A 25722-nucleotide genomic window follows, 5' to 3' on the forward strand; every position below is an offset into this window, starting at 1 on the left:
CAATGATTTTTAATACATATTTTTAAATAAATTAAAATTCATATTCATATTCAATTTAAATTTATATTTAAAGATCATATGATTTAAAATGGTTGATACATCCCTGAACGTTCACTCACTAATAGCATTTTAACGAACCTCTCTACGGCGGAATCGTCTAATTGCTTTCCGCTGTAGCGAGGTTTGCCTGTATTTTATTGAAGGGTGGGTAGTGAAGTGTTTGAGATAACAAAGGAAAGAGTAGTGGTAGGAAAATAGTAAATAATATTGTAAAAGTTGTTTTTACTATTATATAATAAACTTGTAAAAATATTATTTAAAAAAATAATTAAATTATAAAAGAAACTCGAAAAGAAATAATAATAATAAAAATGTTGTATCGAAAATAATGAAAATTATCATTTTATTATTATTACAAGAATTTTTATTATTGAGGAAAAATTACGTAAATATAAAAAAAAGGAAAAATATATTTAAAAAAAATGTAAACGATTTCCCTGGCTCTGCAAATTAGAAACGTTCAAAGGATTTGAAAATATTCTATTTTTATCTCACTTCCGAGTCATTTGCAAAATTATTATTGTCTAATCGTAATTACAGTTAAAGTGGAAAAGTTAATTTTCCTTCTCTTTATACACATTTAAAGAGATAAAAAGATATTCAAACATAAGAAATTAAATAAAAAAGTTATTTAAACACTAGAAATTAAATAAAAAATGTTATTTAAAGCCTAGAAATCAAATGGAAAATGTTATTTAAAGACTAAAATGAAAAACAAAATATTTTAAGAGAAGAAAAAAAATATTTAAAGACAAGATATAAGATGTTTAGATATAATGAAGAAAAAAAATGTGCGAAGAAAAAAAACCAACTTTGTAGAGAAAAGACTAGAAAATATTAGAGCGTAATTATTAAAGACAATTTTTTATCTATTATTTTATATGTATAATTATACAATTTTTTTGTCTCGTCATTATCAGATAAAGTTGAAGGAAAAAAATGCTCTATTGCAAATAACAAAGTATAACAGCGACTAGTTCTTCTTTCGTTTATTTTAATCGTACATTTTGATAAAAAAAAAATTAAAAGCAAAATAAAAATTATGCAACTTTTTTTAAATATTCAATTAGGAATAGAAGAAAAAAATTAAATACTACAATACATTTAAAAAATTAATAAAAAATTAAATATACTTTAAATATGAAAAATTTAATCGACTTAATTTTCTTCTAGAATTTTTCAATTTGAATTTACAATTACAGAAAATTTTTCTTTTCTGAGAATTACTTAAAATTTTTAATACATAGAAGGAAATGAAAAAAATGCAGATAAATCAACTTTATATGAATAAAAATATATAACTGGATGATGACGACTAAAAAAATTGTTTTTAAATGATTTTAACATTATAAAAAGACAATTGTAATAGAATGATATTAACGCATATTCATTGTTCGTAATATTACGCAATAATTCCTATCGCAACGATTGAATCACAAGATTTCGTAAACACGCCACTTTAGAAAGCAATATATAGGTAAAAATTATATTATTCCTGTATATAATAATTATATTATTATATAATAATAATAAATGTTTTTTATATAATAATAATTGTTATTATTTATCATTACACAATAATTAATTTAATGATAATTTTACTCTCTACATCTCTTATCCCTTATGATTATTAATATAATTTATTTACTCCATAATTCCATTTTTTTATTTAGGGGATTATAGTCAAGATCGGACCACCTTTTGACTTTTGTTTATAATTTTTTTTTTTTAAATGAATATGGTCAATTGAAGTATATTGTTGGAAAGTCCTGTTTAATAGGGACATTTTTTCTGTACAAAGTAAATTGATTGGTTTTAAAATGGTTGGCCCTTACAGTCAAAGTCGGACCATGTTTGAAATTCAAAGGGCATTACCGTTAAAAAATAAAATAAAATTTTTAGCGTTACGAAAAATGTATCCTTTATTGTTTACAACTTGTAAAGGGTTACAAATACAAAAAACAAAAAAGTAAAACGTTATTGTTACAAAAAAGTAACGTGTAACAGTTCAAACTAATTTAATGAAATAATTAACAAACTTTACAGGATTTAATATTATTTTTCTAATATCTTTGGCAAAATGTGTGAGTATGTGTGTGTACCAATGTTTTTTTGTATATTTATTAAAAAAGTATCTGTCAAATTCATGTATTATAGCTGGTGGTCCGACCTTGACAAAATGCACTATTGTCGAATTGTTCTAACCAAAAAGAGATGCGTTTCCGGATTCGACTTTTCACTTTATTTTTTTTTTCAATCATGAATCCAACAATACTTCTGCATGCTTGCCTTGACGATTCCATGTTTTTTTAATGTTTTTTTTTTGTTTTTAATGTTTTTTTATATTTTATTAATGGTTTTTCACATGATGCACAAAACTTTTTTTGAGCTTTTTTTGTACCGAGGTCATAAAAAACACTACATTTAATTCTCCAAAAATGGAATATAACAAAAAGTTAGGTGTCACTAAGACAAGCTTCGCCAAGCATGCGCGTAGGTGTAGCTAGTGAACTTGTCCAAAAAATAGCGAATGGCCTACCTTGATAGTGGTCCAACCTCGACTATACTCCCCTCCTTTTTTTTTAGTGGAAGAGGTGAAAATGCTTTATTCATTTGCTATTCTAACGACTGTCTGGGGCTGAGATGACCCATAATAATAATTATTATTGCTGTCAATTTTTTTTCATAGAATCTTTTTGGGAAATCTGCATATAGCTACCTTGTTTATTAATTAATCAAATAATTTTATGTTTTCTTAATATTATAATAATGATAATAAATTAAATGGATAATTTACTATCGCACTAAATATTGCAAAAAAATCCACGTCTTTTTCCAGTTCATTTACACCACTTAGAGAAAAATGTAATAATAAATAATTAATTAATAATATTAAATGCAAACTATTAAATTAAACCGTTTTAAAACTTTCCCGTTTTATATAATTAGACTGTAAACTTTCTTCGTAATGAATCAATAATAAAAAACATTAATTATAACATTCCAATAAAAAAAAATTGCGAGTTTTTAACAAAAATCAAATAATAATACAGAAATAACAAAAGACTTATAACTACATTAATATTAATAGTAAACATAAAAAATTGTAATAAATAACACTAATAATAAGAATAATAATAATAAAAAATAATAATAAATTTTTTTATTATACTTTTTCTTTATTTACTAAACTCGTTTAATTTATTGTATAAATAAATAAATATAAAAATAACTAAATAATAAATTAATATGCACGAAATAAATAACTAAATATTAATAGAAAAAAAAGAACAAAATAAAAAATGTTTAAAAGAAAAAGTTTTAAAAGGATTTAAAAAAAATTTTATCAATAATATTCATTTCAAGAATATTTTTTCTTTCTTTCTTTTTAATTAAAAAGTCATAAATAAAAAGAGACGAAGGAAAAATACAAAAAAAGAAGAGAAAAAAATTCTCCCTCGTCTGTGTGTGAAAATTCTTTCAACGTTTCCGTAATCTATTTTTCCGCGTAGTGACTGCAACTACAATAATTTTCCCACGTATTATCTACAGTGTCTTCTCCTTTTGTATGAAAACCAGGTCAGCAAGTAAAGTGTCTCTGATACTGAGAGGCTCAACTTGGATGGTTGACAAGACACCATTTTTTTTATTACTTTTTATATAAATGTTTTTTTTCTTTAATTTATATATTTTTAAAAAGTTTTTCTAACATCCTGTAAATTTTATTTATTATCAACTCCGATTTCTTTTTAGGAAAAAAAATTTTTCTTTTAATTCATTTTGCATTTTTTCAAAGTTTATTTTTCATTTTGAATTTAATTTTTTCCATCATTTTGTATTCAATTACTTCCTCATAGAGGAAGTATTGTAATATCAAAATTTTTCGAGTTCGATTTTTTGACATATCTTTATGTTATTTGACCTCAGGAGTTCAAAAATGAGATTTTTAAAAAATATCATTCCGTATGTGTGTGTGTGTGTGAGTGTGTGTGTAAATATCACATTTTCATAAATATCTCGAAATCATGAAGAGCTTTTGGGTTGAATTTTTTTTAAATTGTAGATCACACCTGCGGACATAAAATTAGAGTACTTTGTGATAGATTAATAAAGTTTAACTAAATTTTTTTTGGATTTTTAATTTTGCAAAAAAACGTTTTTTGCCCCTAACTTTAAAAAAATGTTAGGACACCTATAAATGTTTTTCCATAATTTTGTAGAGTTTATTTAAACGCATCTTTTGAGCCCTAAAGGCGCTCGCACAGCTCTACACTGAAAAAAATACATGAGACATTTTCAACTACATCCCCTTAGTAGAGTAAAAAGTAATAAAACGAACTACTTTTTTAGTTAGTCTGGCTACTTTTGATACTTATTTTAACTGTTTTATGTAGTTAAAAATTATTAATTAAATTAATGTAATTTTATAGTTAACTTTGTAACTGCAGGTATGTTACAGAAAGTAGTAGATTCTATATACTACTTAAAGTAGTTCGATAGACTAATTTTGTAGTAGTTTTTACTTCTTCTAGAAGTTGAATTATTTTCCATGTAATTTATGTTATAGATTTTTATAGAAGATTATCAACTGTGAAAAGTTGTAAATGCAACTACTTTAAGTAGTAAAATTAACTACAGTTATCAGTTGAACTGTGTCTGGAATGCCTATAAGTATTAAGCAACTCATCGAAGCGGGCGAGCGTGGTTAGGTGGTTAGGTTATCGGTTTACGAATGTTAGGGTCGAGCGTTCAACTCCCGACGTTTAGAGATTTTTCTCCGTTAGGTATATAGACATTAAATAAATAAGGTATAGGTAAACAAAAGTGGGTAGGGGGAAATATAAAAAAATACAACTCGATAATATTTATAATAAATTATAAATAATTTTATTTTACCATTTTCAGTAGTTACTTTATTACTGAGTTATCTTAGTAACTTTAACTACATATCAGCAGTTAATTCTACTGCAAAACTGTCATTGGTTCCTATTTAACTAAGAAAAGTAGTTAATGCAACTGTATTATCACTTCATTCAACTACATATCTGATAATTAATGTAAGTTCAAAATTATCTTTGGGGACTTATTGAACTAAGGAAAGTAGTTAAAAAGTAGTCAAATCTACTAAGAATTTTTTTCAGTGTACTGCCTGCCTGCCTGCCTGCAGGTCGTCATGGTAACACATAAGAGTAAGAGAGTCAGAAAATTCAAATTAAATGTTTTTTCTCCCTTACTCTCATTGCGCCTGCCTGCGCAGGCAGGCAGGCAGTAGAGGTGAGAGAATACCTTAATTGAACATTTTTCGTCCATATTAACCGGAGACATTAAACTTTTAAAAGTCAAAAATTTTTGAAAATAAGACTTTTTTGAAAATTTTGTTGAAAAATGTAGAAGTAACTTTAAAATTATCGTTACCAACTTGTAGAGCTATTCGATTCGCCTATTTTTGAACCCAATTCGATAATAAATTTCGAAAATATTGGTATTTTAAAAACCAAAAATTGTGCTAAATGACATTTTCTTAACTTTTTTGTATGGAAATTTTTGTTTAACTATTAAACTATTATAACTATCTTGTAGAGTATTTAAAAATACATTGATTGACCCAAGATTCAATCACTTTTACCATATTTATAAAAAGTTATTCATATTTTTCTATTATTATTACCTCTATGAGGAAGCAAAGCGTTCATGAAATGAACACCAAAATTATAAAAAAAATGTATATTTTTTTTATTAGCAGCGGTTTTTTTTAATCATTTCTTATACTTTATTTTTTTAACTATAAGTATTTAAATATTATTTAATTATATTAGGGGCCGTTCAAAAAATACGTAACGCTTTTTGGGGGGAGGGGGGGTCAAGCTATTTGTTACGGTCAGCAGAAAAAATGGCGCTAATGTATACAATATTGTGTTACATGTGGGGAGGGGGGGTCCAAATTTCCGAAAAATAGCGTTACGTATTTTTTGAACGGCCCCTTATTATAATATAATGCAATTAACTTTTATACATTACTATAGCTATGTATATTTTTTGTTATAAACAGGCTTCACAGTGCCCCTAAAAAATATTTTAGGGGAAATAGGAGACTGAAAATTAAAAAATAGGGGACTTTTAGGGAACCATAAAATTTGGTTAAATAAAGATAAAAATATAATTTATTTATACAGTGTTGCCACAAAAGCTTAACTTTATTTTTCCCTGATTTCCAAATACAACTTTGACTTTTTCCCTGACCCTAAAGAATATTCTGATTCACTCTCAAAATTATTAGATATTAAAAAAAAAGTTCTATTAAATTTATTTACAAATTTCTTCAAAAGTAAAATTATTCGAAAACATCAATAGTTTTATTTAAAATAAATATTTAATCATTTTTTTTTCATTGGAATTAGATGTTAAAAAATTTCAAATTCAAACCTTTTCAAATTGAACAACTCATAAGAATATTTAAACATAAAGAAATGGATCACTCCGAATTGAAGACTCGGAGTGATCCATTTCTTTAAGTTTTATAATAATTAAAGATGACCGACTGACAAAATCATTATTTTATTATTATAAAAATATTGTTACTGTAATTTCTTCAAAATAATTTGTATCATTTCAATTCATTTAACATTTTCTAGAATTTTTAACTAAAATTCTACTTTAAATCAATAACATCAATTATTATTCAATTAAACTTTTTGAAAAAAATTAATTCTACAGAATTGTTAGTTAAAAGTACGAAAACTAATAATTTAATTTTACGAGAAATCAATTATTTAAATACAAAAATAAATAATATTGAATGTTTCTTAAAATTTAATTTTTACGAACAATTGTATTAACAACTTTTGAAAATATATAATTTCTTTTAAGGAATTTAATTCAAATTTTAATGAAATTTATTATATTAAAGAATTTTATAATAATTTTTGAAAATAATTGAAAACTTTTTCAAGAATTTTATTAAATTTTTAAAAAATAATTGAATTCCTGAGAAGAATTTAAATAATAATTTTATTTAAATTTTTGAAAATACCCAGGTAGAAAAATTTAATGGAAGCCTAGATATATGCTAGCGCCACCACTGGAATTTGTATGTTTATCTCGCCGACGTCTTCTAGCGCCTTGCATGGCGCGAGCACTTTCTGCTAGAATGCAACATAACCACAAATATCGCTGTTGCATAAGGTATCAACGGTGTTTGTTTTTTTGTTAAGGAAATTTTAAAAAATATTTTAAGTAATTAATCTAACAATTTATCACCAAGAATAACAATAAATACTTTTGATGAATTAAACATATTAATTTCTCTAAATTCAAATTAGAAAACATAACCTCGAACGTCTGGATTTATGTTTTCTTTATTTTTAATTGACCTGTCAGAACAGTTTTATTGGTTTTAAATAAGAACATAACTTTTGCAATTAAATTATAAGTGATTTTTTAATAATAATTTAAACTTTTGGAGATAATTTTCATAAACTAATATGTATATATAATTCCACAAGGTTAAGAAGTGTGATTACATTTATTAAATCGAAAAGTGTAATTAATTCTTTAAATATGTATAATTTCCATTGTAAACAGATAATTAGTAAATATTTTTTATATATACTTTTATTTAAAGTCATCAAATGAAATGACATATAAGAATAATTGTTTAATTCGCGAAATAAATTTTTGGCAGGTGAGGTTATGTACATTCTGTTATGTTCGCATTCTAGCACTGCGAGCAGAATGCGAGGAAGGTGCTAGAGCACAAAAGTGTTTCAAATGCTGTCAGCGCCACTACAGCGCAATGGCGTGCGAGAGTGGCACCTTACTAGCGCCACCAAATTTTTCTACTAGGGTAATTGACTTCTTGAGAAGAATTTTTGAAAAATTTTTGCCAATAATTTAATTCTTGAGAAGAATTTTCCTATCTATTTATAAAGATAATTTAATTTTTGACGAGAATTTTAAAAAAAATTTTAAAATAATTTAAATTCTGCAAAGTATTTAAATACTTTTCAAAAGAATTGACTTCTTATGATGAATTTTGATATTTATCAAAATAATTGAATTTTGGAAAAGAATTTTATTAAAATTCCTTAGAATAATTGATTTTATGGGAAGAATTTATGCGATTTTGTTGTTTATCAAGCTAATTGAATTCTTTTGCAAAATGACTTAAAAATTTTTGAAAATAATTGATTTTCTGGGACGATTTAAATGTTATTTATGAAAATATTTTAATTATTGCAACGAATTTAATTGTTTTACTGAATAATATTGAATGTTTCTTAAAATTGAATTCTTTCCTTAAGTTTTAGTAACATTTTTAATAATAATTGCATTTTTCAAGGAATTTATTTAAAATTGTATTAAAAATATTTGAATTTCTGCGATGAAAATAATTGAATTCATAAATGAAATTTTATTATTTATGAAAATAATTGAATCTTTTTGTAGAATTGTATCAAAAAGTTTTTTCTATAATTAAATCTGTTGATAAATTTTATATAGTAAATATTGAAAATTATTGAATTGCAAAAAACTTTTGAAAGTAATTGAACTTTTGCAAAGACTTTTTATAAATTTTTGAAAATAATTGAATTTTTGGCGAAAAATTTTGCTATTTGTAAAGATAATTGAATTCTTGACGACATACTCGTGGAAATTTTTAAAAATAATTGAATTTCTTCGAAGAATTTTATTACTTTTGAAAATAATTGAATTCTTGGGATGAATATTGTCTTTTAAAAATAATGTAGGTCATAACAAGTTTGTGCAGATTATTTATAAGAATTTAAAATACAACCAACCAACCAACTTCTAAACATAATTGAGACAAAATACTAATCTTACAAATTTTATAAATTTCATGAAAAATTTCACCGATCATAAATTTCAAGATTTGAAAGTTTCAACACTGAGAAAACTGGAGTATTGGACTAAACATCTGCAGGGACAAATCGTTGATATTTGAGAGTTAGCTATTGGATAACAATCTAAATGTTCAAATACACCATTGACAGATATTCGTGCCATTTCTCTTGGAGGGAAAATGAGTTTATAACAGAGGGACAAATTAACCATCTTGAGAAATCCCTTCCTTATCCGGCGCGAAATGAATAAATATGTCAACCTAACCCCTAAATTAAATACATGAAATGTCAGAAAAATAATTTCGCGCGCATCAGATGGTACACATTTTCTGCGCAACTTTTAACCCTCAGATATAATGGGAGAGAATATACAAGTAGATTTCCATTATCAATTCAAAATTTATTTTAGAAGGACTATTTAACTCTCTTCATAAGCAAAGGAAACATACACTTTTTGAACCTCTGAATTTGACTCTCCAGTTTTCTCAGTGAAAACAAATGTTACCCATTGAAAGTTTCAACGGCGCTTTGCTAAATTTGGTGTTAATTCATCATTAAAAGATAAAAGAAAAAATAGGGGAAATTTTCAAAATAGGGTACGTTTAGGGGCCAAAATTAAAAAAGGGAACTTTTAGGGAAATAGGGGACAGACTGTGAAGCCTGTATAAAAGAAAACTCAGGCGTGAAGAATCGAACCCCAGTTCTTTGCTTTATGAGTCCTGTAGTTGAACCACTGAGCTATCTTACTTTCTTTTCTCTGTATTATAATTATTGCAGTCATTATGACTATTTAATGATTTTTAATTATAATTTATTCAGTTTTTGCATTTTTAATTCTAATAATTTTTATAATTACTGTAATTATTATAAATATTATAAAAATTATAATAAATATATTTATTTAAATTAAATTTGAATTATTAAGGTACTGCCACAGCTCTTGTCGACAGCTGCCTGCGCAGGCAGCTGTCTTCAATTTAGGCGGAAGATTTAAATTAATATTAAAATTAAATTAATAATTTTTTATTTTTAATTGTAATAATTAAATTACGCCTACGGCGCCCTCGACCTCCACTCGTGTCACAAAAATTACCGTAAATAAATGGCTGCCTTTACGTACCTTGTTGCTTAATATACTATTTTATTAAAAAAAAAACGTTATGTGAATTTAAATCTTCGGCCTAATTGAGGTCGGCTGCCTGCGCAGGCAGCTGTCGATAAAGAGCTGTGCAGTACCTTTACAGTCAGAGTTTCTAATCTATATACTCCGTCGGTAAAACAAAAGCGCGGGAATTTTAAATCATAAATTTTTCAGATTAGGAACAAAAATGTTTCTTGTTAATAAAATAAAAAAGGACTCCAATCATTATTATTGAATCTTTAACTAAGTTTTTAAATAATTGATAATAAACATTTAAATAAATAAAAAAAACTTGTGTATCAAATAAATATTAATCATTTTCATATAATTCCTTTTATAAGAAAAGTTTTCTTTTACCAAATAAAGACCGAAAATTGAAACTAATTTAAAAAAATTTAACTTAAATTAAAAAATAAGTTACTTACCCAAATGCATCCCGGCTCCTGTACCATGCACGCCAATATCTCCTTGAGATGAACACCAAACGATCTTGAATCGGCTTCGGTGACATTTGTCGTGACATTTTCATGATCAATGATATTCGTGTGATTTGTCCGCCACGCTGGATCCTTGACTATTTGCGCGGCATAATATACGGAGCATGACAAAATTCCAATACTAATTGCCGTGTAGACTCGTAAACTCGGGACCGGCAAACGGTCCAGAAACACCATCGGCATGTTAGACTCAATTTTTTCTTAAAATCTTCAATTACTTTAGCTCCAAATTGATGCTGCAAAAAAGGAATAGAAAAAAATATTAACATCATTTTTATATTATAGAAAAAAAATAAAAATTTGATTTTTGTTATTAAAAGGGCAAGAAAAATATTTCAAATAACAAAACGGTTTATTGGTCAATTTTTTAAGGCATGACATCTTTTCAAGCTGTCACTTTCTTTTTATTTCTTATTTTCAAATATTTAAATTTTAGTTTATTTTATTTAATAAACATTTTACTCAAAGAAACTTATTATTACACGAGTTTCTAATATATACTCCGTCGGTAAAACAGAAGCGCGGGAATTTTAAATCATAAATTGTCAAATTAGGAGAAAAAAATGTTTTCTGCTAATAAAATAAAAAACGACTGAAATAATTATTCTTTAATTTTTTAAGGTGACATTTTTATTTTTATACATTTTTATTTAAACCATATATTTAAAACTAAATTTGAAAAATTTAATTTAAATTTAATTGTAAATAAAAAAAATTTTTTTTATCTAAATTTAAATTTAAATTTACAAATATTAAAAATTAAAAAATTAATAAAAAAATTATTTAAAAAACATAAAATTAATAACAAAATTGAAAAAGATATGCAACGTCAGAGTAAAATCGATAGAGTAAACTAATTTTAAATTGCCTTTTCAAATCGTCAGCATAACCTCAAAATTTGTAAATGTTTCTTTCGTATACAATTGGCAACGACAGCTTTTTACGCATGCCAAAGGAAATTCTGAGGTGTAATTATTTTTAATTTTTTATGACGGACGGGTTAACAAACGCGTGCATAACTCAATGATACCGGAAGCAATAACCTTTAATCATTCTTTATTATATAGTATTATAAATTTAATCCCATTATTTATCATTCCCGTCATTTCCCTTTTAGTAATTTTTAAATATTTTTAATAAGTTTTTATTACACGCAAACAACAACAACAATAGTAATAATAATAATAATAATAAAAATAATAAATAATATAATCCATAAATTACGTAAGACATTTAGGGGTGGGGGGTCTGCTAGATCTTACGAACAATAGAAAAAATGGCGCTAATGTATGTAAAATATCTTACAACGGCGAGGCCCAAGCAGCACGTAAGCTTATCTTGACATCACTGTAATATTACATTGGAGATTCGTCATATTACTCTGTAATATTACAGTGATCTTATTGGGATATCAAAATGTCCGCCTGGAGGTAATATTACGTTGTTATATTAAGAAAATATTACCTGGTAATATTAAGGTAATATTAACGTAATGTTAAGGTAATATTAACGTAATGTTAAGGTAATATTCAGATAAAATTAGAATAATTTTATAATTTAGAAAAAACATTTCACAAAGCTGGACTTGAACCCTGAACCTTGTGCACAGTAATCAAGAGTCTTACCACTGAGCAAAACTTACTTATAGTGTATTAAGATTTTTGATGAAATATGAAGAACTTTAAAAAAACTTACAAAGATTATATACCGTCGAGAATCTTAATACACTACAAGTAAGTTTGGCTCAGTGGTAAGACTCATGATTACTATGCACATGGTTCAGGGTTCGAGTCCAGCTTTGTGAAATGTTTTTTTCTAAATTATAAAATTATTCTAATTTTATTTGAATATTACCTTAACATTACGTTAATATTACAGTGTAATATTACCTTAATATTACCAGGTAATATTCTCTTAATATTACCAGGTAATATTCTCTTAATATAACAATGTAATATTACCTCCAGGCGGACATTTTGATATCCCTATAAGATCACTGTAATATTATAGTGCAATATGACGAATCTCCAATGTAATATTACAGTGATGTCAAGATGAGCTTACGTGCTGCTTGGGGGTGGTCAAATTTTCCTGAAAAATGTGTTACGTAATTTATGGACGGCCCCTAAGAAAATAATAGGTACTAATAAACTATTTAAACGGTATTATTTTTAAAACATTTCTAATTACTTAATATTATTATTTTTTATTGTTCCCATTTAATATTTACTTATTTATTCTCAATTTATTAGTTTATATTTTACTTGATTTGTTATTTAGCTAAATTCGTATATTTTTTGTGTCAATTGGCAATTCTTGAGTTTCCAATCTAAGTCCTGTCGGTAATGCAGATAATTGCAGGCGGGAAGTTCAAAATAGTTAGTGGTATATTTTTAAAATAAATTTTGAAAATAATGAAAACAATTAAAATAGTAAAAAAGAAGAAATAAATTACATTTTTTATCCTGAATTTACAGTAAAAATAAAAAGAAAAATTTTTACGATATTACTGCGTCAATAATGGGGGGAAAATTTTTCAGAAATAAAAGAGGTTTTGAATATATAACAAAGATTTTATCATTGTTTTTATGTAATATATATAATTTTTATGTATATATATATATATATATATATATATATATATTTATACAAGAGCTTCAATACGTAAGTGAAGAGCTTTCTTTCAGTGCTTTACAATAACCTTGAAATAATTTACAAAGTCGCAAATGGATTTTTCTGGCGTTACACTAGCGAAAATTCTCTTTCACTCAATTTTCTTTAACACACAGAAAACACAATTTACAACTTTAATCCATATATGAAATATTCAACAACATTCGTATAATCAATGTTTTAAAGCGTTCAATAAACTGTCCATTCTTTTTTTTGTGTCCAACAATAATTATTATTCTGTTAATTTTCTCTTATTGAGGAATTAATTTTTTTCACCTTTTACATATCTTAAAAATTAAATTATTCACCCTGATAACTTTCCTTATTATTCTTTTCTAATTTTTAAAAAAAAATTTTTTAATTTTGTTTTATATAACTTTCAAATTTTAAAAAAGAGTTCAATTTTTGTTTAATAGAATTTTAGAAGATTTCAATTAGGGAACGTTCATAAACTACGTAGTACGTCTAGGGGGAGGGAGGGGGTCAAGCAATTGTCTACCATAAGAGGAAAAATTGGAGCTAATACATGCAATTGCGTCTACATGGGGAGGGGGGGGGGTAAAATTTCCAAAAAATTGGTCTACGTAGTTTATATGAACGCAGGAAGGAAGAGTAAGGAGACCGAACTCTGCTTCTACAAATGTCAGAGAAATATGCACGAAAAGTGCCAGACTCACCGTGTTCTAGTTGATCACCAATTAAGTCGATCATGCGCATTGAACTAAAGTTCAGTGTTGACTGTTGACATAGATGAAAAGTGTGGTTATGTCAAGGTAAATATTACATAGTTTAAACAGTGTTAATTTTAAAAGCAAATTTATTTATTTGCAATTGTGATATTATTTAGATTTTCAAAATAATTTAATAATATATTCATGAAAAGGGAAAAATTTTGCGAAAATGGTTAAGAAGAATTGTGTTTATAACTAGAGTATATTTACATACCGTAGAAGGATAGAAGAGACTAATGTTTTTACACTCTTTTTCTTTCTTTACATCCTGGCAGACAACACGACATTTTTTAAATAAAATAAATAAATAATTATTAAAACGAAATGTATTGTATAATTATGTATGTATCTCACTAAGACCGGCTAAATGTAAACATTAGATCTTACATCTCACTCGCACAATTTTTACGAGAAACAGAGACACAACACAGCTTATGCGCATGATCAACTTAATTGGAGGTCGACTAGAACGCAGTGAGCCTGGCACTTTTCGTGCATATTTCTCTGAGATTTTTAAAGCGCTTTCTACACAGAGTTCGGTCTCCTTACTCTTCCTTCCTGTATGAACGTTCCCTTATTTAAAATTTAAATCGACACTTAAAATTAAATTATTTTTATTTATTTTTTTATACTTAAACTTTACAAATATTTGTTATATTTAAATTATTTTGATAAATAAAACTGATTTGGAAACATTTGAATTCTTCGTATAATGCAATCTGAGATTTATTAAAATAAAAATAATATTGTAAAAGATGTCATTTGTTTTTTAAAAAATCAATCCACATTTATTCAAACGATTATTTATGTCAAATGTGAAGCTTTTCGTCCATCGACGATGGACCTCTTCAGACAATATATGGAAACTGCAAATTATTATTATTTAACATAAAAAACGGTTCATAAAAACAAAAACAATACTGTTATTATATTTCATTATAGTAACATTATGTACATAACCTCAGCTTACCAATGTGGATATCTTTCATCACATATATAATTCTAATAAAATTTTACAAAACAATCATCATATAAAAAATCCGTTTTTTGCATCCAAAACGTTGAGATCTTTGAAAGGGTCATATTTGACATAAATAATCGTTTGAATAAAAATAATATTGGTCTGAATTTCTTGAAAAATAATAATTATTGAATTTGAGATGTATTTATAATTGTCTATTGTTTTGTAATGTCTTCGATTATTTACCTTGTTCATTCACCTAATATTCGTTTAAACTTTTAGTGTAGTCTGACTATTTGAATGTGACAGACTTAAAGTTAAAAGTTGTCACATGATAATTTTATTAATTTGACTTTCCATTTTTTAAAAAAATGGTTAATAATTTTTTTTAAATTGTATACTTATTTATTATGTGTTGTTTTTTAAAATAATTTTTTATAATTTAATATAATGAGTGTAAAAAAATTTTCAAAATGTGTTTTTAATTTTTATTTCTAATTGTTAATAATTTGTATTTTATATATTTTTGTAGTCCCTGAAGAGGAGTTTATGATTTAACTCGAAACGTTGGACATTTTTTAAAAAATAAAAAGTAACATTGTTGTCCGAATGTGTCGTTTTTATTAATAATTAATAATTGTAAAAATAAATACAAAATTTTTTTATTTATTTTTTTTAGTAAATTTATATAAATATATAAACGTAATTAAAAATTGTTATAAAATAAATAAATAGAAAAAAAGTGAAAATAAAAAGATCTACCTACAAATGGATTAAAAAAATCTAAAAGAAGAAGATGAGATAAAATAAATTTAATTGAATAAATAAAATAAATTATGGTTACAAAATTTAATTTGAATTTATTAGTATGACGTAAATGCAAAGGGAATATATGACGTATATGAATTGTATACGTATGAAAAAAATGCCATGCTCAATAAAATACGACCACGTGTATATAATTTCCTATACGAAAAATTAATATTAATTCAATTATTATTTCTACTTTTTTCTACTGTATTTTTTTTAATCCTTAATTTGACGTAGAAATGATAAAAAGGTAATTAATCTCCTAAAAAAATTGAATTTCAACGAAAAATATTTAATTAAACAGCAAAAAGATTTTTTAATCATCAACCGAACAAAAAAAAGTAACAAACGTCGCTTTTAATTTCATAATTAATTTTTTTTATTTAATTAAATTACTTATTTAATATTTAAATTTACAAAAAAAGCGAATTACTTATTTACTTATTTTTTTATTTAATTATTATATCCTCGAATTTAATAATAGTGCTCTAACAATAATAAAATCCAAAACCGGTAAAAAAAACTACTTTATAGTAATAGTAAAAAAAAAGTTGTAATTGTAAAAAAATTAATAAAAATTACATTTTTTTACATTAAAAGTAAAATTAGTACAACGAACCTGGTAAAATATGTATGACATTGGTTAATATTCTATTGCTCATAACATTGTCAAGATAAATTATATTTAATAGAGACGGTGTTGTATTTATAGACAAGGGGACAACGACCCATCGTGTGTGCGCGAGAGAGAGACGGAGAGAGAGAGACTTTCGAGAAATTAACCGCGGAAGAAAAACTAAATAAGCAAATTGTCTTTCCAATGTCTGACAGCTTGAACATATTACATAAAATTGAATCGAAAATGATTTTCACAAAAATTCTCATTTATCGAAATTAGAAATTCATTAGTTATTAACTTAGACGCACTCGACTAGGATAATTTACACACGCAGACGACAATTACAATTCTTTATTTGCCTTAGAAAAATTGGTGGGATTAAAAATTTTATTCGTATTTTTTTTACCAATGTTCGATTATTGTTACTAATTATTAACTATAATAATAGTAAATATATAATTACTTCCCTCGTTAAAAAATAGTAATACTAATTTATTATTAAACATAATACTAAGTAATAATAATCACTTCCCTCGTTAAATAATAATAATGAAATAAAAAATTATAAATTTGTTTATTTATAGGCCTTGAGTGATAAGTAATTATTTTCCGATATTTTTTTAAACGAGAAAATGACTATTTTTAAGAATGATTACTATTTAAATTTGCCCTTATTTAATAATAATTACCAGAATAATTACTTAACAATCATGGTTCACTTTTTATACGAATCGAAATTTCAATTCTTTGTTCATACAGTAATTAGTGTTATTGATGAAGGACAAAATTTTTAACGATACAAGAATAAAAAATTTATTAAAATAAAAAATTTTTGTTTACAGGGCTTTAAAAATATTGATTTTTTTAGTATTAGAGTAAAACAATAATTATAATTATGTGACGTAAAAAAATGTAGTCTATCAAAAGAATTTTCCATTTATACACTTGCTATATAGCTAACATACGTGTGGATTCTGCCAGCCTGTTTGCAGATAAGAAAAATTAATTTAAAAATTAATTTTTCTTTTCAGAGCTCTTTAAAGAACGAATATTAGAGACGTTCACATGTAAATGAGATAACAGAAAGGAATCTAGTTTCGACGGAATACATTTTTTTAAAAATATTTCTGATGCTATTCTATCACACAGAATCATTATTCTAATATTCTAGATTCGCTATATTGAAAACCGGTTACGTTTCTTTTATGTTCTGGAAAGTGAATATAATTACAAACTGTATTTTTTAAATGGACTATCAAAAGAAAATATTTTTAGTTTATTATTTTGTTACATTTATTTTTATTATATTATTATATTTAGTCTTATTTTTTATTTATTATATTTGTTACGTAATGGACAATTTTTCCTAGTCAAAATTTAATGAATAGAATCAGGTAGAAATTTCAACTCTATAATGACCAGTCACTGGGAAGTTTTTCTAGATTCTGGACAGTGATTGACCAGAAAATCTGGCAAGTGATTGATTAGAAATGTAACGCGCTGCTTTAGCAGTCACTGGTTAGATTATCTGGGCAGTGACTGGCAAGTAACTGACCAGTAATTCACCAGTAACTGGACAGTTTTCTGATAAAAATCTAGAATAAAATATAATTTTTCCTGGCTCTTTTTATTTTGTTTAGAATTACATATTTATTTATATATTTTTGTATTTATTCAAATATTTAAGACTAATGAACAATTACTTTACCAATAACACTTAAATCTAAGAATGAAAAATTCGCACGCATGGGGGAACGAACCCTAGACCCTGGAGACACAACGCATGTGCGTTACCACGCAGCCACGGTGACTAGATAGTAACTTATCATAACTACAAGTTTAAGAGCTGAAGTTTTATTACGATTGTGACCAGAATTTCTGGCCAGTGACCAGTCTGAAGTAATGATCAGAAATCATGACCAGATAAACTGTTTAGTCACTTGTCAGAGACTTGACGGTTTATCTTGTCAACATTTAGAAAAATGTAAACTTTGGTAATGTGACAGTGAAACGATCATAACTTTTATATAAAGTTACTTTAGACTTTTCTGTTTTTGATCGTATGGAACATAAAAATTATTTTTAATATCTGATTATAAAAAACGTGACATCATTTGTGAACGCTCCCTTAGTAAATGGTCAGTTTCTCCCGTGTAGAAATTCCCATATCTAGGCCATAACATGTCATGAAACACCTTCCCAGATCGGGCCCAAGTCTGGCCAGACTTGGGCCCGATCTGGGAAGGTGTTTCATGCCATGTTATGGCCTACACAATGATCAAAAGATCTGGCCCCGATTTGGGCCATGGTTAAATTTCTACACGGGCTGTGTCCGCAGTTTCCTTTTTTGATAGTGTCAAGATTTTCTGGTTGTAGATTTTGAAAAATCTAGAATAATTCTTTTAATAGGATTCGGCAAGTTTTTCTGATCAGTGGTGGACCAGTTTTTCCAGGTGGAATCTTAAATAATTCTTCAAATCAGTGACTGGCCAGTTTCTGGAAAGAAATTCTTGTCACGATTATGATCAGATTTTCTGGTCAGTGACTTGACAAAAGTACTTTTCACAAAGGGGAATTGTTTTTATCCAGTGAAACTGGCCAGTCGCTTATTCAGGACTGGCCAGATTGTCTTGGCAAGTAAAACTCGCTCTCGACTCTACAGCTACTGGAAGGAAACAAGTAATACTTGACAAATTTCTACCTGGGTCGAACTTGGTTTCGTTGAGAGAACAAAGGTAAACTGGTTCCTCGATGGTGTTTCTGGACAGCCAAACTCTCCAGCTCCAACTTGGGGGCGACCAAAGGTACAACCGGGAAGAAGACTTTGCAAAAACTGATCCTTTCATTTTTTGACAAGTCTGAAATTGGAAAACTGCCCTTTCCGTTGATAAGGAAACTAGCTGATCTAAATATTCTTATTGGATCCCTTCTTCTTAATTTGCGTAAAAATTCCACCCCTACGCAGTGATAGTGGGGGTAGAGAAAATTTGGGCCTGTGTTGGTGAGGCTTACGCAGGAAGGTGGAGATGATGTAATTATGTCCTTTAGAAATCCTCGAACGATTATCCCTTTAGAGCAGTTGTCCTTTTGTCTAGTATGTATAGATCTATTTACAATGATCCTTTTTTAGGCAACGCGAACTATCTTTTGCATAAGATGTTATAAAATTGACAAATACAGCTTAAGGCTTAAGGCTTTTGACATAAGGTGTTTTAATTTAAGATAAAATAATATTTTTCTACGCAAATCCTTGTTATTTTTAAGAATGTTCGAAACGATGAGAAAAGAAACAAATTTTATAACTACAATACCCAATATAAAAAAAGAAAAACTATATATATGTACATATATAAGTATCGCTTACTGCAACTATTCATTATATTATTATTTCGACGATAGAATATGAATTAATAATTTTTTTAGAAGAACGCATCCAGATACATGAATATCACAGCCATATTATATTGAAAAATACGAGATATCCATAGTTAAGGCTGCTGCTTCCATATTCTATGGCTGACTGTATAATATTGTTGGAGCAGTAAAACATATATGGTTGGGTGATCCATAGTAATCGAAATGGGAAACAAATAGTATAATAATAATAATAATAATAATAATAATTTATTTCATTGTATGTCCTATCGTAGGACCTTTACAATTTCCTTTCCACTTAAATTAAACCTTAATTAATAAAATTTACACATTATTTCTCTTCTCTTAACTTATTTTCGACATTCTTAACGTACACACATATCTCTTCAACAATCTCTCCTCTTAGTGTTTCTACTAACTTATCCTTTAAATCTCCCTCCCGTCTGTCTCCTCTCTAATTTATTATAAATTTGCTAATACTATCCTCCTGCAATTTCTCCGCTTCTAAGCAACAAAATAAGTGCGTTAATGTCTCTTCTCCCCAATAACATAGCCTACAAGTCCATTGTTTGAATCCTTTTTTGAACGCTCTTCCTACATTTCCACATCTCATCCTCGCCCATATTTCTTTGCATTCCTTATTTTTTACCTTCTTTTCTAAATATTCAGCTCCCTTGTCCCCTGGTATCATTTCTTTATATAACATACTAAACGTCGATTGCTCTATTGCTTCTCTTTCCTTAATCTGTTCTCTATTCCACCAGTTATCCAGACCTTTTTTTATTTTTTATACACCTCTGACTCATACTCTCCATTCCAAATAAGCCTGCACACATCTTCCACTTCCTCCAATATTGCAATCACGTTCTTTCCCCATTTTGTTGGCTTTTTATTTAAGATCCCCCTCATTTCCTCCTTTAAATATATTTTAGGCCATCTGTCATCCTCCATTTTCATTATATCCCTTATATATCTGAAAGCCCTTTCTCTAACCGTGTATTCCATTCCTACTACTCCTAATTCACTTCTCCATAGATATCTTGGAGTATTTCTTGCAACTCCAAGTGCCATCTTATAATACCTTCCCTGTACCTTGCAAATACTTTTTAGATTTCCCCAGCCCCAAGTTTCTACACCATACATAGCTACCGATCTTGTTAATGAGTTCATTAAATGGTTGGTTGGTTGGTTATGGTTATTGGCCTTGTGCCCCTACAGGTCAAATAGCCATTTCAATTTATATTTCCAAAACACTTATGTGTAGTTCACAGTCTCGGAGGTTAGTTATATAGATCATTTGTTGACTAGTAAAGTAAAGATGAGTTTCTCCAGGTTCTTTGCATTATTTGATCGCACCCTTATACTTGCATTACGCTGTGAAACGGCGTTCGTGGTTATGAATGATAGGTGTGCGCGGTGTGCGCATGCAGTGCAGTGGTTTGAATGTGAGCGGAAGCAAAGATACATCAGTTAATATATTGGTATGATGCATATGTTTGTGATAATGGATATATTAGGGAATAGTTCTGATTGAAAGCAATAAATGATCTCTTATTTACAGAAGACAATAAGAATATATAGCAAAACCAAAATTATATAAAATTGACATATAGATACCCATATGCACACATACATATATACATATATACATACGCATGTACGCAGACACATGTACAATATTAATTTGATCAACAATAAAAATAAATAACTTTTAAATTATCTTAAATCAAATATGCAAATTTTGAATGAGTGCTTAAATATTTCTGCATATAAAAACCTATTAAATTATACGACAATATCTACCTGCTTGAAAAATTTATCAATTTCAATACGATTGGAAATCTGCGTATCAAAAACAAGTTGGTTTAAAGCATTCAAAGGACTTCCAGCTTGTGGATATTTGTTATAAAGAAATCTCAAAATCTCTTGTAAGAGAAATGCGCGTTCAAAGGATGTTGATCATCTATATCAAATAGTGGTTCAAAAGTCGCTGGTAAGATATCCTCTCTTACAAGGTTCTTCTGAAGAGCAATATGTTCTGGTGAGTTGCAGTCTGTAAACAATCCAACCCCTGGTGGTTGGGCTCTCGATGACATCGATTTAACCGTCTTCCAAATGCTTTCCTTCTATCAGTCGGATGCAATCTTGGTTCCACCATAACGGTTGTGTTTCCCTTTTTCTTTAATTTGTCCTGGATGATGAGCACCACAGTCTATCAGAGATTTTTGCACCATGTTTATTATATCTTGATATAGTTTTACCGGGGATTGATCTGTCATATCCGATTCGATAGAGTTAATCTCTATATCAATCTTTTCTCGAAAGGTTGTCCAGTCAACATTGTTTGTGTTGAATATATGAGATTTTGATGCATTCATAGCTGGCTTGGTGAAAACTTTAACTATTACTGGAATGTGGTCTGATTGATATGAATCTTGTACAAGGGATGGAGAGCATAGAATCAAATCCAAATTACTTCCTACTTCTCACAAACGTGGAATGTAGGTTTCCATATAGTCATTTAATGGTATAAAATTACATTCTTCCATAGCTAAAGTAAGCTTATTTCCTCTGTTGTTTGTGGAGTGAGATCCCCAAAATGGAGAGTGTGCATTGAAGTCTCCACATACGATTCTGTGTCCATTTGAACTAGTTGGACTAAGTATTTTCACCCATGTTTCCATTTCAGGATCTGAATTATGGGTGGCGTAAATGACTATAATCTCTATTGGTCCAATCAACGTGTGTATGATTAGTCCAAAATAGTCTGATGGGTACATGTCATTAGACTCATCCATTGTTAGCTTAAGTTCCAACGGAGATGTTCTCAGGTTTGAATTAGCCAGGATGGCAACACCACCTTCTCTTCCCTGAGTTCTGTTCTTCCTATGGATATGAAAATTATGTAGATTAAATCGTTGTGTGGGTTCCAACCATGTCTCAGTGAGACATATTATATCAGGTTGAAATTGATGAATGATCAGAAAGAATGCTTCTTGCATTCCAATTCATAATTTTGAGATTATTTTTTTGCATAGTAAGAGTAAAGTAAAACAAACTCCCACCTTATTGATAGATTAACCTATATGTATATATACATTAAGGCACATCTTACATATATTTAATTTGAACCTTTTATTCAATATTCACTATTTAAATTCTAATTAAAGTCGGCCTGCTTAATTATTTTCGGGCAAAATTTGACTTAGATTCTTTATTAAAGTAATGATAGAATAAAATATAAACATATAAAAAGAAACAGACAAAAAAAAGCAAAAACAAAATTTCCTCTTCTTTCCCCTGTTTAGTGAATACTTGAGTATTATTTCTATCAGTGATTTGAAAGAAATATAGATTTAATTTCATAATTTTAATTTATAACATAGCATAAATTTGAAATTTATTTATTCCTTCATCCTGTAGTAGATTTACAGATCGGCCTGCTTAATTAATTCGGGCCAACTTTGACCTATATCTTGTTGAATTGTATTTATTAAAGGAAACTCTGTCTTAAACATTTAACTATTTTAATTGAATTTTTAGGGGAACTAGTTACAACTGTCCCGGAATCCTGCATGAGGGATTGTAATTGTTCATAATCAAGGTGCTTTGTTTTATTCTTGTTCAAATAATCAAATCTTTCCATTTGCGAAAAATTCTTATCACCATTGACCGAATCAGGATCATCTATTTTCATTCCGACTCTTGTTTGAGTTGAGGTGCCGGCTTCAGAGACTTCATTGTTCGTGATACTGTTAACTGCAGCAGCAGTTTGTTTGATATATGATTCCATATCTACATTGGGATTATTTTTTTGTGTAATGGTTCTATTGCTGAATTCACTCATTTTATTGAATTCAGGATCCGAATATTCAGAAAGTTCCGAAGCATTGTCAATAAAAGCAATTTCATCTGTTTCCTTTAGTGGTTCCTGCAATTTGTATGGGGAATCATTGTTATCCTGATGAACACCATCCTCATCTAGTTTCTCTCTAAGATTTTTAGATTTTTCAGTTCCTTTGTTCAACTTATTATAATCTCTGTACTCCTTTAAATTTTTCCAAACTTCACTCCTAATATCTTTACATTCCTTTGACAATTTCCCATATCTATTCTTCGTATCATCTATTCTATTCCCTCCTCCCACTCTTTAAATAATTTCCGCTTTCCTTGCCGCTGTCCAAACTAAAGTTTTAATCCTTTCCCAGTTATAATTATCTTCACTCTCACTACACTGAGAGACCTTCGGGACTGTAGCGGAACAACGTATGTAAAAGCAGCTCCACTATGGTTTTGGTACGCTGCGGTACAATTTTGGGCGCGTGACAGTCCAAAATGTTGGTGAACAGCTCATCGAAGTAGTGGGGATGCCGCCTTTGGTTTGCAGCAAAACAAGTTTTGGACTATCACGCGCCCAAAATTGTACCGCAGCGACCCAAAAGTCCTGTAGCGTTCCACCAAAATGGTCAGTAGCAGCCTATCGAAAGTCTGCTGCCGACCCAAAGGTCTCTCAGTGTAGTAATTTCCCTTACATCTTCTCTAACGGCCTCTCTAAAATTTTGTGCTTTTTCCCTATCCCATATTATTTTCTCTCTTTTAATGTTATTATCCCTTCTTATGTTCTTTACATCATCCTTACTTCTAATCCTAGTAAGTGTTACGAAACAGGCAGGTGATCTGATTCAATTCTAGGAATAATTTCAAGTTTTTCGAAGATTTGTAAGTAATCTCTATCAACCATCATTACTAAATCGATTACCTTCCCGGTCTCCTTTCGTTCTACCGTTTAATAATACTAGTCCTAACTCTTCACCAAACTTTATTAAACTTTTCCCACTATCATTCAAAGTTTTGTCTTTTGATCTCCTTAAGTTTAGGGATCTTCACTCCCTCCCTCATTACATACTTGCATTTCACCAACTCTTGCGTTCATATCCCCACAAACAAATACATTTTCGTATTCAGCCATAGCTTCTTCTAATACAGATTTAAGCTTCAATTCTAACTGAGACATTCCTATATTATTATAAACTGAAATTATACATATCACATCCTTAAATTTTTAAATCATCCCCGAATCCCACTCAGTTACATTCCATCCCTCTATCATATTGCGCTTTATTCCTACAATTTGCCCACCCGATAATCGACCCTTCTTAGCCTCTATTTTTTTGTCGCACTCTTTACCCAATACTTAAAATTTAAATCTAAATTACATAAAGTTTTTTTTGCAGTTATTTGTCTGATTACCTTCCTCTACTTCAAATACTTTTTCACTGTTAGGCTTCGTCCATAAATTACGTCACACTTTTTAGGGGGGGGGGATCTACGAAAATGTAACTAATTGTGACAAAGGGGGAGTGGGGACCTTTTATTTTGTTATATCACACTTTATACTCTATTTATTATAATAAATTTATTAAATTGTAATAAATAAAAATATCAAATATATTTCTTGTTTTTAAAATATTAAAAAATGTACTAATTATATAAGTAACTTTATAGGGTGTACTTCCGAATAAGGGGGACCACCAATTTAAATAAAACTTGGTATACCAACATATTTTGATACACCGATTACGAAAATGATAATAAAAATTGGCGCAAATTTGATATTCATGGTGAAAACCATAAAAAAACCATAAAATTGTGGTTTTTTTGCGTACAGTTTTGTAAAAAAAACCCTGATTAAGAAAATCATAGTGAAAATTGGCGATTAGATCATTTTCATGGTAAAAACCATAAAAACACCATAAAATTGTGGTTTTTTGCGTTTAACTCGTTGGATTGGATTAATCATAATTTTTTGTGTTTAAAAATATTTGTAAATTATTCTCTGTTTTTATATTCTGAAAAATCCAATGTGGATGCCTTCTTCCTCCTCGAAATAAAAGCAGAAAAAAAATTTACAAATATTTTTAAACACAAGAAATTATGGAGAAGAAAGGAGTCATCCACCTTGGGTTTTTCAGAATTAAATAGAAAGCTGATAAA

At 28.0% G+C, this 25722-nt stretch overlaps 1 protein-coding gene across 3 annotated transcripts in view; it reads right to left on the reverse strand.

Moving 5' to 3' along the window:
- Positions 1-25722, reverse strand: part of LOC122499107 (E3 ubiquitin-protein ligase AMFR-like) — an 86876-nt gene that overhangs the window by 39023 nt on the left and 22131 nt on the right. For all 3 annotated transcript variants that reach the window (XM_043607222.1, XM_043607202.1, XM_043607212.1), the window contains exon 2: positions 10488-10795. In XM_043607222.1, coding sequence (XP_043463157.1) covers positions 10488-10742 — 255 coding nt within the window. In that variant the 5' untranslated portion in view covers positions 10743-10795. The remainder of the gene's footprint in view (positions 1-10487; positions 10796-25722) is intronic.

The sequence above is a fragment of the Leptopilina heterotoma genome, unplaced genomic scaffold (genome assembly GCF_015476425.1).
Source record: "Leptopilina heterotoma isolate Lh14 unplaced genomic scaffold, ASM1547642v1 Lhet_100, whole genome shotgun sequence".
Lineage (NCBI taxonomy): Eukaryota > Metazoa > Arthropoda > Insecta > Hymenoptera > Figitidae > Leptopilina > Leptopilina heterotoma.